General features: G+C 35.9%; 1 protein-coding gene across 11 annotated transcripts in view; it reads left to right on the top strand.

Annotated features, from left to right (window-relative positions):
* The window catches only part of PlexB (plexin B), a 1,260,445-nt gene that overhangs the window by 1,134,483 nt on the left and 110,494 nt on the right, over positions 1-15,468 (top strand). For 8 of the 11 annotated variants that reach the window (XM_069838306.1, XM_069838310.1, XM_069838312.1 and 5 more), the window contains exon 7: positions 3,237-3,629. In XM_069838306.1, the coding sequence (XP_069694407.1) occupies positions 3,237-3,629 (393 nt within the window). The remainder of the gene's footprint in view (positions 1-3,236; positions 3,630-15,468) is intronic. The other 3 variants (XM_069838308.1, XM_069838313.1, XM_069838316.1) reach the window with 1 other exon arrangement.

The raw sequence follows: 15,468 nt of genomic DNA on the forward strand, positions 1-15,468 counted from the left end.
CATCCAAACAATCCATCATCATTCATTACATGTGTAATGTAGACCCACTGCCTGTAGTGGTGCAATCTGGATCGCCTCTGAGGAACTAAGTGGTTTACTGTTCTCAGCACTAGCTATACCTATGGGCCACGCTCGTGGGGTCGTGGCGAATAACAGCAAGTTAAGGGTCCTGTCATTGCACAAAAATATTCGTCCTATGCTTCAGTTTGATTCTCAAATAATTTCACATGAATGCCGGATAGGACGCAGCGTTATAAAGTAATTATATTATGAAAGTTTTGTCTTGGTACAATTTTATGTTTTAATATTAAACTCAAAACACTTAACGTTTAAATCACTGATATCATAACCCTTCTGGGTTTCTTTTTTGACGCAGATTTTTCATATGTTAATTTCCTTACATTTAATTATCGCAGGCTATTTCGTTTATATGACGTCATTCCATTTTCGACCAGTGAAGTGTAATGAAATTTTGAATTCCAACCAAACACAGTCACATTTTGCGATAAATTTTGCAGCTAGATTTATCGCTATCAATTTATCGCATAGTCGTTCTTTTGTTTAGTCGTTGTCGCCAACTGTTTCCCCGTAAATTGATGATCATGAATACATTAAGATGCAACTACACGGTTAAACTTTTCTTTCAACTTTAAAGGAATGAATGCAAGATTGATATTTAATATTAATTAATATATTTACGCAGTGAAGACGTCGTTCAAAACGGCGCACCAAGTAGACACAAAATCTTCATGCATCTTAATTGAACGTACCTTTTAAACTTGATTCTTTCAATATTGTTCCCAGATTGCACGCATACGCGATTGGAATACTGAATTGTGTAGATGCAGCTTTAGTTCCGTTACACACTACAGCGAGAATGCGTTTGTCGAGCTATAAAAAATGCTTTCGTGTAGCACTGATTGTAAGTAACGGTCGAAATAAGGCACAGCTGACATTGGTCCTGCTCCCACAGGTACGAGTAACTTAACCTATAATTTTAGCTTATAAAATTTTTATTTTGTGAATGAAATTAAACAATTAATAGAAAGTCAGATGTTCAAATTTATGTAACATCATCGCATATCAAACCCAAAGACCTTGCATAGTAATAATAAGGTCTTTGTTCAAACTGCCTTCCGTATGGCGTAATAAAATTCGTGTTTTAATTAGGCCTATCTATACAGAGATGGCTTCACTGTGTAGCAACATGTCTCGCTGTGAATACATAAGCATTGGTATGTAGCTGTCCCCACTGTTACTGTTAAATTCAATTATGATTTCAGCAGATAATGAAAACGTATTTCTATTATAATAATAAGATAAAAGTGCAGTACATGTAATTAGCATTGTTAAACCTGTATTTCGCTTTTCGCAATTGGCATTACTGAATAATAACATCGAATTTCTTTATTGCAGTAATCGATATTCATGTACGAGTATTTCAACTTCACAATGTCTGAATAGGTTAAGTATTCGTTAATATACAATTATTAACATTTTGTGATCGAATTTTAGGGATATATTATTTACATTTTTATTTTATTCACGAAATAGTCCTACACTCGAGGTCTGAGATTTATCGGAAAATCTCAGACCTCTCGTGACATTACTACAGATAATACAACCATTGAATTGATTCAATAGCACAAGTGATAACTATTGTTTAGACTATTTCACGATTACCTATAATAATACATAACATTAATAAGTTAGCCTTATGGTTAAGATTTATCGTTTAAAACAATAAATTAAGTGCAATAACACACGGTCTTTCTTTACATCCATTTCGTTTCCATTGCAACTTGATTTTTCGCCAAGCTTACAGCATATGCTTCCGGTTTCTTCGTGTCCCTGTGACGTCATACATCGCCATATGTAAACAGATTTAATAACCTAGCTTACTATGTTATTGCTATTGAAGAGCTGAAATGTCACTGTCGAAAGTTATACATTTAAATCATGATATTAAAGTATTTAGATGTCAAATATTCCATAGGCCTTAACAATTCGATTGTTACGATTCCACCTTACGAACTGCAACTGACCTTGGGACTTCGGCTACAACTAATCTACCTTATATACAGATTGCAAAATCAATATTTCATATCTACTACGTAACAACAGTAGGGAAGACTCGGCTAATTCCGCAATATTAAGAAGTAAATTTATCATATTTTTTATTATTATTTTTATCAAAATGTTTATTGAAAAATATTATCAATATATGTATACATGGACGATACCTTTCATTACCAAATGAGATAAAGAGTCCTATTAAAATGCAAATATATTTAGTTGTACATACATTATAGTTGAAAAAGAACAACTCGGGTAAGTCCGCAACAGTGCGGATAAAACTAACCTCACTTTATATCTCTGGCTTTACTGTATAGGTATATACTGAATAGTAAGATTTAGAATTAATGTCACAGTCCCATAACTGCAAAACCTGACGTGCTATGTTAAATCTGATTACAGATCTGGAGGAATCAACACATCAATTTCAGTATAAAACACTTGAAACTGTTTTAATAAAAATTAAACTGAATCAACAAAGCCTTCTTGACTATAACCGTCGACAAACTTCAATGAAGATTCCATAGTTAGCACAACTGATAACAAAAAAAGAGCTAATCGTAACACACTACTGCTATCTAGCGTAATATTTTTAATGTTGAGATGGTACAATAATACATTTGAAGGCAGTTGTATTTTCGTAAGTCAATTAATATTTTATTGTATTGGAGTACTTCGTTACTTCTAATCTTTATATACTTTCTTCTAATCGTGTAATAGTCAATTAAATCCCACTCGTGTTTCACTCGCAGATTTATCGATAAAATCAAAACCTGTATACTGGAGACAGAACATCTAGAAGCTTGGAGACGGTTACTTTTAAGCAGTCCGACCATCCCCTCCTCCCGCACTAGCAGGTACGATACCGTTCAGCTGCAAAACATTTTCTGAACGGAAGTTCTTGTATTGCGAGAGAGCAGCTGGTTCAGTGAAAGTAAGTGGTCAACGTTTCCAGTTTGTAGTGCAACGAACAATTCTGCTGTGTGTGGGTTCTTCTGTAATGACGTCAATGAAGCCTCTAGTTGTTCTGTCCCCGGTATACTGAGATTACTGCTGAATAAACGTGTTTAATGTCCGACGAAGGGCATTTAGCAAGTTTCGCCGTATGTCAGCGGTGTGAAAAATCAAGAACTAAATCTGAATGTTTTGTAATGTTTCAGGTTCAACTGACTATTCGGACACTTCCAGAACTGCCTTCTGGAGCCAAGTACAAATGTGTGTTTGGGAAGGCAGAACCTATTGATGCTGTTGTGACGACTATGGGACTATCGTGCCCGACTCCGGGAGTGGCAGGAAGACCAGGAATTCCGGACACAAGGGACCACGTATTAGTCCCTCTTTCTGTACGCTCGTCTGAAACCAACAAAGACTTTGTGAGCCGAAATTTCGCATACTACGACTGCGCTCGTCACACCACATGCATGGACTGCGTACGCTCGCAATGGGCGTGCAACTGGTGCGTGTACGAGAATACGTGTACCCATAACACTACGTCTTGCCAGCGAACTGTTATCAGTGGAGAAAATGTAAGCATACTCCATATGCTTCAACAGGTATTTAGAACTTTATCTATTCCTTTATTTCAATGACGGCTTGAGAGGGGTCCAAATCCAGAAGTATTCCATTTTTAAGTGGAGATTCCACTGAAAGTCATGAAAATTTTCCAAAAAAAAATTGATTGGCTATTTCACTTCTTTATAATGTATATTGTTGTGGAAGAGAAGGCCTGATGGCCTTAACTACACCAGAATAAATAAATAAATAAATAAATAAATAAATAAATTTTCATACTCCAAATGAATTTAGTTCAATTCTGATTGCAAATAATTTTATTTCTTTCTAATTAAGCTGTAAGGGGGCGTGGCATTTGAAGAGCTGTAAAAATTATTTTCTCGTCAAAGAATTCTTTTTCACAAATTTCTGATTACAAATCTAGTCAATAGAATCGGCACAATATGGATTAATCATAAATGCAAAGAAAACAAAATTGTTAAAATGTTCAGCCAAAAATAATGAACCAGAAAACTTACAGATGGATAATACTATTTTTGAAGGAGTAAAATCCTTCAAGTACTTGGGATCAATAGTAAACAACGAAAACAATATTGAGGAAGAAATAAATAATAGAATTGTTATGGCAAATAAAGCATACTTTGCAAATCTCAACCTATTCAAAAGCAAATACGCATCTAAACAAGCAAAATTAAGACTATTATTTAACAGTAATAAGACCAATTGTAGCATATGCAAGTGAAACCTGGACCCTAACTGAATTGTCTAAGCAAGAGCTCCTGGTTTTTTAAAGGAAAATATTACGAAGGATATTTGGCCCAATAAAAGATGCAAGCTATGAGTGGAGAATTAGAAACAATAAAGAGTTAAATATTTAAATACAAAACCAACACAGTAAAATATATCAAAGTGCAAAGGATGGCATGGTTTGGCCATATCAATCGTATGGACGAAGGAAAAACAGTTAAGAAAATATATAAATGGAACCCCATCATTAAAAGAGCAAAAGGAAGACCAAAACGTAGGTGGAAGGAAAACATAACCAACGATTTGAAAACACTGAATGTAAAGAATTGGCCAAATCTTGTTCATAACAGAAAAGAATGGCGTAAATTAATTGAGAAGGTGGAAACTTCGACGAAGTTGTAGCACCTACTGAAGAAGAAGAAGAATCGAGTAACATTTTGTTGCAAAGTTTGCTCCCTGAAGTTACTAGATGACTCTAGAGAAGGAGAATTTTAATAGATATGTGTTACATAAATATTAATTTTACTTTCAAATTCATTTTTCCATAAGTTTGTTTTTCTTAAAACAACATCAACTTTCTTATGGCAAGTATTATTCAATCTGGATTAACTTTTTACTGGAAGTATTTATTAGGTAGCTGCAGGTTTCTATGCTTTTATTTTGTGAGAAATGCTGCTAGTTTATTTTATTAATTTTTCTTCATGAATTATAGAAATAATATTTTCAAAATTACAAAAAAATTGAATGTAAATAAATGAGATATTTCATAAAATGAATGCATAGAAATGTTTCTCTTTGTCTTGTGAACGTAACCAAAATAAAAAGCTTAAAAATTGAGATATTCTACTAAAATCTTGGGTTTGAAATTATTTCTAAAAGAATAGAAAACAAATCAAAGACAAAAACATTTGAGAGTTCAAAATATGGTTTTTGTTAGTCCTTTACATAGTAAACAAGTTCTCAAAATTTAGTTTAAAAAATGATTAGAAAAAATTGTCATTGTTAGTGGAGTATCCCCTTAAGTACCTTTTCAAAATTTGTTCACTCAAAATTTGGGGAAGTGTTGAGATGTACTTTCCAAATATCATTATATTGCTGATGATGATGGTGATGATAATGATAATGATGTTCAACACGACAGTAATGATGGTGGATTATATGTAGACATTTTGAAGCGATAAGATTAGCATGACCAAACCTACCTGCGCTTACTTTGACTCGCAGAGCTCTGGTGTTCTGATTGAATGTTGTCAAGAATGTTGAAATAGATGTTAAATGTATGCAATGGCGCACCCATAGTCCGACTTCCCACGCCTGAGACTCGAGTACAAATCCGTGGTTCTAGGAATTTGCGCTGGTCAAATGACAATGTTGACAAATCTCTGGTTCTTGTACTTCCTACGCCAGCGTTTCATCATTTGTATATAAATACTTGGCTTACGGAAGATTGTGTAGTTTAAAATCGCCCTTAAATAGCTTTCGCTACCAGTGAAAAAGGTGACCAGTGAGACTCGCATATAATTAGACGAGGCACTTGAAATTTCTGTGAGTGTATATCGTGAAGTCCATTCGTTTTAAAGTAATTGATATTCTTCAGTAAATCCTCATCCAATAAGTAATGCTTCTCAATAACAAATGTGTGCTATTGAAACTACGCTGAATATGATTGCAGAAGCCAGCGTTATCATATGTGAACCCTTTTTGAAGAATTGTTTTTGGAAGGGTATGTTTCTACACTGAAGTCCAATCGGAACAGATAAATGGCAGGCTATTCTGAATGCTCGTCGCATTGTAAGCTAAACCACATGAAACTTTTATTTGGTTTATAAATTGTAATTTCCTCCTGTCACTTAATTACTACATTCCCCACAAAATTTAGTGTGCAGTTCTGGCACGTGAATTTTCTTAACCAATTACTGTCCAGCATCTCTTGCTATGATAACACTCTTCCAGCTTATTACTGTCGTTGGTCATGAATTCAACCAAAATAACTGTATGATTGTAAAATATAACCATGATAACTCCTCACAAGCCGTCATTGATATGTTGTTTTGCACTACGGTAAAATCACAAGTAGGCTTACACATAGCACTTTTCACTTAGATTTGTGTGTATGTGTAAACTAGAGTAAACCATGACTATGCTATCTCACGATGATTGTATGATTGATAATGGTGGTGATGATGATTATGAATCTGCTACTCATCCTTGCAAATGAGACTGTCATCGGGGATAATTAACTCCACTTTATACAAGTGCCTTCATCTCACATGGAATTCTTCACACTTTCAGACTTGTCATTGTCGTACTACAACTGCAGACCAGCTAGTGTTATAGAGATTATTCTTCTTTTCCACATCACTGATTGCTCTAATTGTCTGTTGCGACTTCACAGTTATGACTATTGTTGGCCTTTCTACACTATCTACCAAAAAGTAATTGTTCACTGTGTTTGCCACTTTAGAACCTCTTGGTACCTCCTCTTGTTGCTATAACAGCAGCCCCCTTGTCAGACATACTCTCCACTAGTTTGTGTAGGATATCCACCGGAATGCGTCGCCATTACTCTTGCAACATGGCACTCAGTTGGACAATGGAAGTTGGCCGCATCTCCCGAGACCTCAATCGCCGGTCCAATTCGGCCCGAAGGTGCTCAGTTGGATTGAGATCAGGACTCTGTGCAGGCCAGTCCAACCGGTGAACATTATTGTCTGCATACCACTGCATAGTAACCGCCGAAACATAGGGCGTCTTTCCAGTTACACTACATCTCGCAGAGCTTGTCGCTATAGTTTTTTTTTTTTTTATATCTTTAAATTCTAAATCATTTGTAACTTCGGTGACAGTAGTCTGTATGCTAAAATCACTTTCGGGAAATTACTTCACTCTCGAATTGGCAATCCACTACATGATGATAAAGAGTGGAAGGAAATCGAATTCTCAGAAGTACGTGACACAAGCTCTGTGTTTACCACAATATTTGGATGTAGTTACGCAATAAGAGACCAAGCGCCAAAAACCTGTTTCGAGATATTAGCCATTGATATAAATCTAATTTTTTTATAAAACATTTTATGCAAGAAGTATTATAACATTCATACAAAAAAATAGCACAAATAATACCAAAAAAGGCTAACCGATTTTTGATAAGAGACCAGTAATTGAATTAATATTTCAAAGCAAAATAAATAAATGGATTTTATGCAATAAAAAAATGTTCGCTTATAAATAGCAGCAAAATTCATATATCGCATTCTTGATTTTTTTCCGACTTATATTAGCAGGCTTCGAGACTTCGGACCCAATAGAGTAGTTTAGTGGAAAATCAGCATAACGGCGTACAGTGGATGGGGATACTGTAGAATGAATGCCAACAAATAGCCTACGCAAAGAAATACGCTCTCGATTTGAAGGTTCTGACAAATAATTTGGTTTTCATACAAACCTATTTTCAAACTGTGTCTGAAACTATTGCACGGTTAGAAAAGTCAGAGCAAGAGATGCCGGAAGCCTTCAAATTAATTGAGGAAATGACACAGAAAATTAATGAGACACCAAGTACACTGGTTACTGAACGTGTAAAGCAGAAGTGGAAATCAATTTTATGTAAACATAACGGATATGGAACATTGTGTAATATAAACAGCAAATTAGTGGACATAGAATCAGCCGAGAATAAAGGACTGCCTCTTAGAGACTGCAATGATGTTAGGTTTTTTCGTTTCGCTCCTATCACGTCATGCGACGTAGAGCGGAGCTTTTAACAGTACAAACGTTGTTTGGCAGATAACCGAAAAATATTTACGTTTGAGACACTGAAAATCTATCTTGTAGTACATTGCAATTCGGTATACAGTAACTGCACTTCCTAAAGACGACCAATAGGATAAATGAAAAAAATAAAGTTTCTACGTGTTCATTTCCTCCATTAACACTGTGTATAATTAAACACAAAGACAGGAGAATAAATGCTTTTCACATTCTTTTGCTAGTGTCATTGTGTAATGTATATATTTACTTTCAGAATGTACATATTTGTGTATTTCCCCTTACTACCGTACTCTACTCTAAATAACAACGTTGTTACCTGAACACATCTCTACCTTTCGCTACCTGGAACGAGTCAACAACCTATAGTACATGCACAGTAAACTTATTGTATCGGGTCCCAAGTCTCGAAGCCTGTATATTAGCCTGCCAATCAACAGATTTGTCCAAATACTGTACCTATTTTTTTTTAATTGTCGGTTGGTTTATTATTGCGTAACTCCGTCCAATTGTTGCAGAATCTTCTGAGACATAATACTTATACAAGAAGTGTGATATCTGTGCTTGTGGTATTAAGAGAACTTCTGCAATTTTACAAGGGAAGTAGGAGCAGTGAGAAGTCTTTACCTTCCTTCCCCTAGTCTCCTTTATTTCTCGCCGGAGTTTTGGAGGTTGAGGACAGAACTTCCCGCCAGAACTTCCTATTTCATCTAAGAGAAACTCGAATTTTCCTTGTACCCGTAAACGACAGCCTCGGCCGATGTTTGTGTACATGACTCTCCTTCTCTAACATTTGTGGCTAGAATTGTGGTGGTTAGGGATTACGTGGTGCATTTTACCGCCCTAAGGTCAAATTGGGCAGACATTCCGTCGTCCTTTAATTAAGTTTATTTTCCCGAACGCGCTCCTTTAGAACAAGGTAAACTCCGACGTGGCAATTCAACGAGCTGCGACCTCAGCCCTGTCAGACATTCACAGCCTTCATTATTTGCCCAGTTGTATTAAATACACAGTGCAGTGTAAGTTGCACATACATTCTAATTATACGTGAGGCTCGGGTGAGATGAAACCTTAATATTAAAGCAAGTTTTATCAACAAAATATTATACGGATAGCATTTCGCGATAATGACATAACTGTTCACTTCTCGATTCACTGATTTAGTGGGTAGTATTAGGAAACTCACTGACCCAATTACCAAATAGGGGAGAGTGGGGTAATGTGCTCTCACCTAACTTCTTATTGTTATAAATTCCAAGATAATTTTAATGGTCGGCCTCGGTAGCGTAGTCGGTATAGCGCCGGGCTTCTGTGCTCGAGGTTGCGGGTTCGATCCCGGCCCAGGTCAATGGAATTTAAGTGTGCTTAAGGGGAGGCAGAGGTGAATATATCAAAATCCACTAAATTTATCCGATTTGTTTGAAATTGATCATGGATACTAAGTTTTTTTTATTTTAGTAGGTTATTTTACGACGCTTTATCAACATCTAAGGTTATTTAGCGTCTGAATGAGATGAAGGTGATAATGCCGGTGAAATGAGTCAGGGGTCCAACACCGAAAGTTACCCAGCATTTGCTCATATTGGGTTGAGGGAAAACCCCGGAAAAAACCTCAACCAGGTAACTTGCCCCGACCGGGAATCGAACCCGGGCCACCTGGTTTCGCGGCCAGACGCGCTGACCGTTAGTCCACAGGTGTGGACTGGATACTAAGTATGTTATTAGTAATGGAAATACCAAGTTTCAACTTTCAAAATACAGTAGTTCTGTAAATATTAATAATTTTATAAAACTTTATATGGTTTGATATAAAATGCTCCATGCACCATATTGTAAGAAATTTTCAATATTTCTTTTTATTTATATATTCAGAGAAGGTATATAAATGATTATAAGTATTAGTTTATTATGGGAATAATATAGTAATACAGTTATCTTGGTTTTAATTTCATACTTTTAAGGGCACAAAATCAAAAACTAACATCGGAATATCAAAATAAAGATAATTAAATCTAAAAAACCTAATTTTCATTTTTTCTTCAGTTTTGTTCGAAAATTTCACCTCTGCCTTCCCTTAAGGGGTTAGGTACAGCTTACAGTAGTAAACGTTTTGGAAATATTCAACATTTTTTCCCTCTATTATTGTATCTTGTACAATAATGAAAATTGGTATGTGTAAAACACTGTCCTTCTGCTATATGAACAAAATATTTTTACGATTTAAAAATATATATATATATTTTTTAATCGTAAAAATATATATATTCAGAATTCAAAATAGTGGCAGTTTACCCTGCAGTGATGAAGCTTTTCCCTCGTAACTCATAAACTTGTTAACTTTTTCGTGTTATCTCTCTTTTATTTTATTGCTGAAACTTATGTGTACAATATCATGCACTCTCAACTACAATCCTTAATAAATAATGTTTTTTTTTATTTTGTGATAGAAGAAAATACTGATATTTGACCATTTTAAATTAATTTATTTTTTATCCTGCAATCTATCAAAGGTAGAGAAGTGATCTTGCATCATATTGTAGATATGACATGTATAAATACACACAAAACATTTCATCACAGAATGTTGGATAGTTTTTCAGTTATGTGGGAAACGTTTCATCACTGCACAGTGAACTGAATTTTGAAAAAAAAAATGCAAATTCTTTTTAAAATCGTAAAAATATTTTTTTCATATAGCGGAAGGACAGTGTTTTACACATAATAATGTTCATTATTGTACAAGATACAGTAATGGAGGAAAAAAAATGTTGAATATTTCCAAAACGTTTACTACTGTAAGCTGTACTTAACCCCTTAAGGGGAGGCAGATGTGAAATTTTCGAACAAAACTGAAGAAAAAATGAAAATTAGGTTTTTTACATTTTTATTATCTTTATTTTGATATTCCGATGTTAGTTTTTGATTTTGTGCCCTTAAAAGTATGAAATTAAAAATTTTACTTGCTGTAAGCTGTACCTAACTCCTTAAATGCGACAGGCTCATATCAGTAGATTTACTGGCATGTAAAAGAACTCCTGCGGGACAAAATTCCGGCACACCGGCGACGCTGATATAACCTCTGCAGCTGCGAGCCTAATTATATGATTTCTTATCTCTGTGAATTTCATCATGGAAGATTTATGAGTTCCTGAGATGTAATGTGCAATATTGCTGGGTGATTCGTACATATACAAGTCTTGCTGCAAATGCAACCAAGGTCTCTGTTGGTAACTAAGCATATCTCATTCAGATAAGTTCACACAGCTCTGGTTTTAACTAATTTTTGACCAAAAGTGAACTTCTCTGGTTCTTGCACCAAGCCCCTCAATTTGTTCTGTATTTTATAAATTTTTCTTCCGATATTTTCCACCTTAAGAGAGGACTACAGAAAAAATGAAATGTTCTAAATTTTCTAAGGTTCAAATTTCATTTTTGGTATACATATGTATCTTGGCAACTTAATATAATGACATCAAAAACTTTTTCCTTGCATTTTTAAATATTTTCTTATTGTACCTATGCAGTGTCGCTCCTTAGCATAGCGAATACTACCCACCTGCATGGGCTACACACGATTCGTGGGAGCTACTGTACAGATAGAGCATGCGGCCGTTCGTCTGATGAAAGTAGACCTATAGGATGAGGAAAAGGTATTCGCTGATATTGGAATAAAAATGCAGTGATACAGTGAGTCATTAAGAAATAAAAAAGACATTTTATTTTACAGTATGTTAGCAAAATCCGCAAACACTTAAGTCTGGAGAAGCTGAAAAAGCTATGTGCCTCAAACCGACATGTGGATATGAAATAAAAGTTTAACATAAGCAGCAGATGTTTTGCACTCATGAACAATTCGAAGTCTTGGTGTAAAAGCCGATGCAACACCAGGTCGATTAAACCAAGTTAGATTTTTAATTAATCGATCCATAAACAAACAAAATTAATCTCTCGAGATTATAAATTTAACAATTAAGAATTAATTTAAGAATTCCGTAATAAATGCCCATTTCCGCAGCCAATCTCTTTAAGGACTCACGAAGACTCTTCTGCATTTTTTCTATTACATTTGCAACTAAATCTTCCGTTAGTTTTGTAGCCTTTCCAACATAGCTTTTCCGTTCTGTGCATGCGGTTTCTCTAAATTTACTAACCAAATTATTAAGATTTCTGCGGAAGTTTTCAGTGGTTACATAATCAGGAAAAGGAGAAACAAACTGTTCTTCACAGTCTTCAATATTATACTTCCAGTTTCCATCTCCATCCTTGAAGTGTGCCTCAATAAGAAAAGCTCTCTGTTGCACAGAAAAAGCAACCATGTCTTCGAAACACAATATACCATTCTGTTACGTCGGCAACAGACACACAGCAACTTAATGTTGTGCCCCTTCAAACTGCACAAAGCACAGCGAGAGCGTTCCGACAGTTACCTCGGTTTATAAGCACGTGCCTGCATGGTATAATCAAGAAACAAGGTACAATAGAAATGTAAGGAAAAAGTCTTTGATGTCACTGTAGTGTAGATTTACTAGTTAAAAGTCGATGATCAAGGTTTACGCGATGTGTCGATTGTGAAGAAAATAGCAGAAAGCGATTTTAGCACATACTGATGTCCAGTAGCGGCTGGTGGTCAAAATAATGAGTGTGCTACAATCTCTATATCGGCCTACTGTAGAGGCCTACACTTATGTATTTATCTTAATTTGGAGTCTCGTCTAATGATGAAATATGCAGTCCATACGACGTTCTTTCGTACTGCAGAACTTGTCATTTGGTGTTAAACCCCTCCATCTTGGACATCATACACTTTTCTAATGACTGTATTGCAAGAGCAGTGAGACGATCCTGGGACATAGTGTTCCTTAAAAACGGTTTTATGCGTTTCAAGGAAGAAAAACATATTTCTGGCTCAGTAGTGGTCATTGGTGTTGTAACCAAAATATTTAACAACTTGGATACTATGTATTGTAACAATTGAACAGCCATCTATATTTCGGAAGTCAGGTCTTCCGTATAGAAATCCAACTTGTATCTGGAAAACACTTTTGTTCAGTATAGTATAGCTGTTGACAGCAACTTTAACTGGTAGATGGCAGCAGCAGTCGGACACTTGAATTACCAAATACATTGTACATAGTTCCGAATTCTCCCACAAACAAGCTTTCTCCCGTTACGCTTTACTTTTGCAATCTCCAAGCTGTGTTGTGCTGAAGCTGACTACAGCACTTACCCGCGTTAAAATAGCCAATCAGAGCAGTGATTTCAGCTTCGCACATGCCCATAACTGTCTACATTTTTCATGTGGAGCTTTGAGTAGACAACGATCCACCTGAGGCACCAAAGAAGGCACGAAGACTAAACACTTTATAACGCGTCATGAACATAACCACGGGAAATTGTCAAAAGACAGATCAAATACTATAGTGGTATTACAAATACATTATCTGAGCCAAAAGTATCATTGTGCTGTAGCACTGTAGCACATAAGGACGGGCCGTCCCTGCTGATGTCTCCAAAGTTTCTGGCGACTTAGATTCTTCAAATAAATTTATATCGACAAGTTTTGAAAGAGAAATATCTTGGTGTTCAGACCTTGGTGGAGTATTAGTATCCACCGACAACTTCCATGTATTGGACATTGTGTTTAGTGAAGTGTACGAACTGACGGAAATATATTATTAATGTTTCCATAAACGAACTGCAACTGGCGAAACTTTTCTGCTCCAAAGAGGATTAAGATTTGTTGCGGGAGTCACACAAGGACAAGTACGGGTGAACAGCTCTGCCGCTTTAAAGAGAAAAACATTCTTTCAGACATGAATAAGTGTTAGGAAATATCTTCTTTTTGAACTAAGACTGGAATCAATACAAAATGAGAGAGTTATGAGGTTCTAGTTCAAATGAATTTTGCAAATCTAGTGCGTTAATTAAATTAAATTAAATTAAATACGCGACGCGAGTGTACATAGGGGGCAATTCCGACTAGCCAATGCTGACCTCACGTCCACATACATCAGCAGAGGTGAACGATCATCCATCTAATACTGAAGTAATGTATGGCCAGCATGATGATCCTCAGCTATTATAGCTGGTTTACGAAACCGGATTTCGCTATTTACTGTGGCTCCCCAAATTCATCACGATGCACCGGTCCCATACACTATCCGAAATTTCATCGGAAAAGTTCTTCTTTTATGAGTTCTGAAAGTACCGCTCACCCGCGCTCATGTAGTAGGGCTATGTAGGTACTAGAGATGAACAAAACTAAATGCCGCTCTCGCTCGCTGTGTTCACAGCATTTATCTTTCGAGTCTCGGCTCGTCATTCTCGAAATAGCATTTGGTCGGCGTGGAAAGATTCGTAACTTCGAATAACATACATAATTCAAATAAATAACATAAATGTTTAAATGAGACAAAAAGACAAAACAGAACAGTATCTTAGTTATCAAAATGTTCTGGTTCTATTACATAATATTACCTATGGTTATATAAATAAAAAACAAGGAATTCTCAAATAAATTTGCATTTCTAAGAAATATAAAACATGATATTAATATCTTTTTACTTGAGATTGCACACTTGATCTTAAGCATATGAAAAGAAAATTCCTAGCCTTTAAATAAGGGCCTAATAATTAAATAAAGACTGGGGAACGGATTATTATACACTGAAACGTAGAGATGTTTCAAATAGGCTACTTGATTGTTTATACATTTATAACAGTTGCCAAAGTAGATAAAAGTTCAGTCAGGTATAAACAACTGCTTTCTTCGGGACTTCGGGAGATGATCAATATCGAGTCTCGGAAGACTCACAACCAGCCTTTACGTCAAGGACGCAACGTTATACAACATTGTCGTGCGGGTTTTCGGCCTTGCTGGCGCTGTTAGTCTCGTTTTCTCGCTCGTTGTTCATCTTTAGTACAGTACCTGAAGTATTTCTTTGACTGTTAAACTCTTCAGACTTCATTAAAACTGCACTGTCTTTGTTCAAGTTTGGGATGAGATACGCTTTTGCTATTTTTCGCATGCGTACTTAGCTATTGTTGCGCCGTCGTCGTGGTCCTGCCTAGGACTCAAGTTACGGAATGCGCGCTGTTTCCAGTCCTCATGGCGGAAGAAATTTTCTCACGAAATTTCGGTTAGTGTATAGGACCGGTGCCCACCCAGCATCATGATGCTCTTGGGTAGCTACGATAGATAGCGAAATCCTATTACGAAAGCCAGCTATAGCGGCTGGGGGAATCATTACTAACGTGACGTAAGCACTTGATTTCAATTCGTTGTTTTTTTGCATGTATTTATGAAATGAACTACAATTTTCCAACTCTTTTCTTCCCTTTTAATAGTTTGCATTGCAGTACATA

Source organism: Periplaneta americana, chromosome 10, assembly GCF_040183065.1.
Source record: "Periplaneta americana isolate PAMFEO1 chromosome 10, P.americana_PAMFEO1_priV1, whole genome shotgun sequence".
NCBI lineage: Eukaryota > Metazoa > Arthropoda > Insecta > Blattodea > Blattidae > Periplaneta > Periplaneta americana.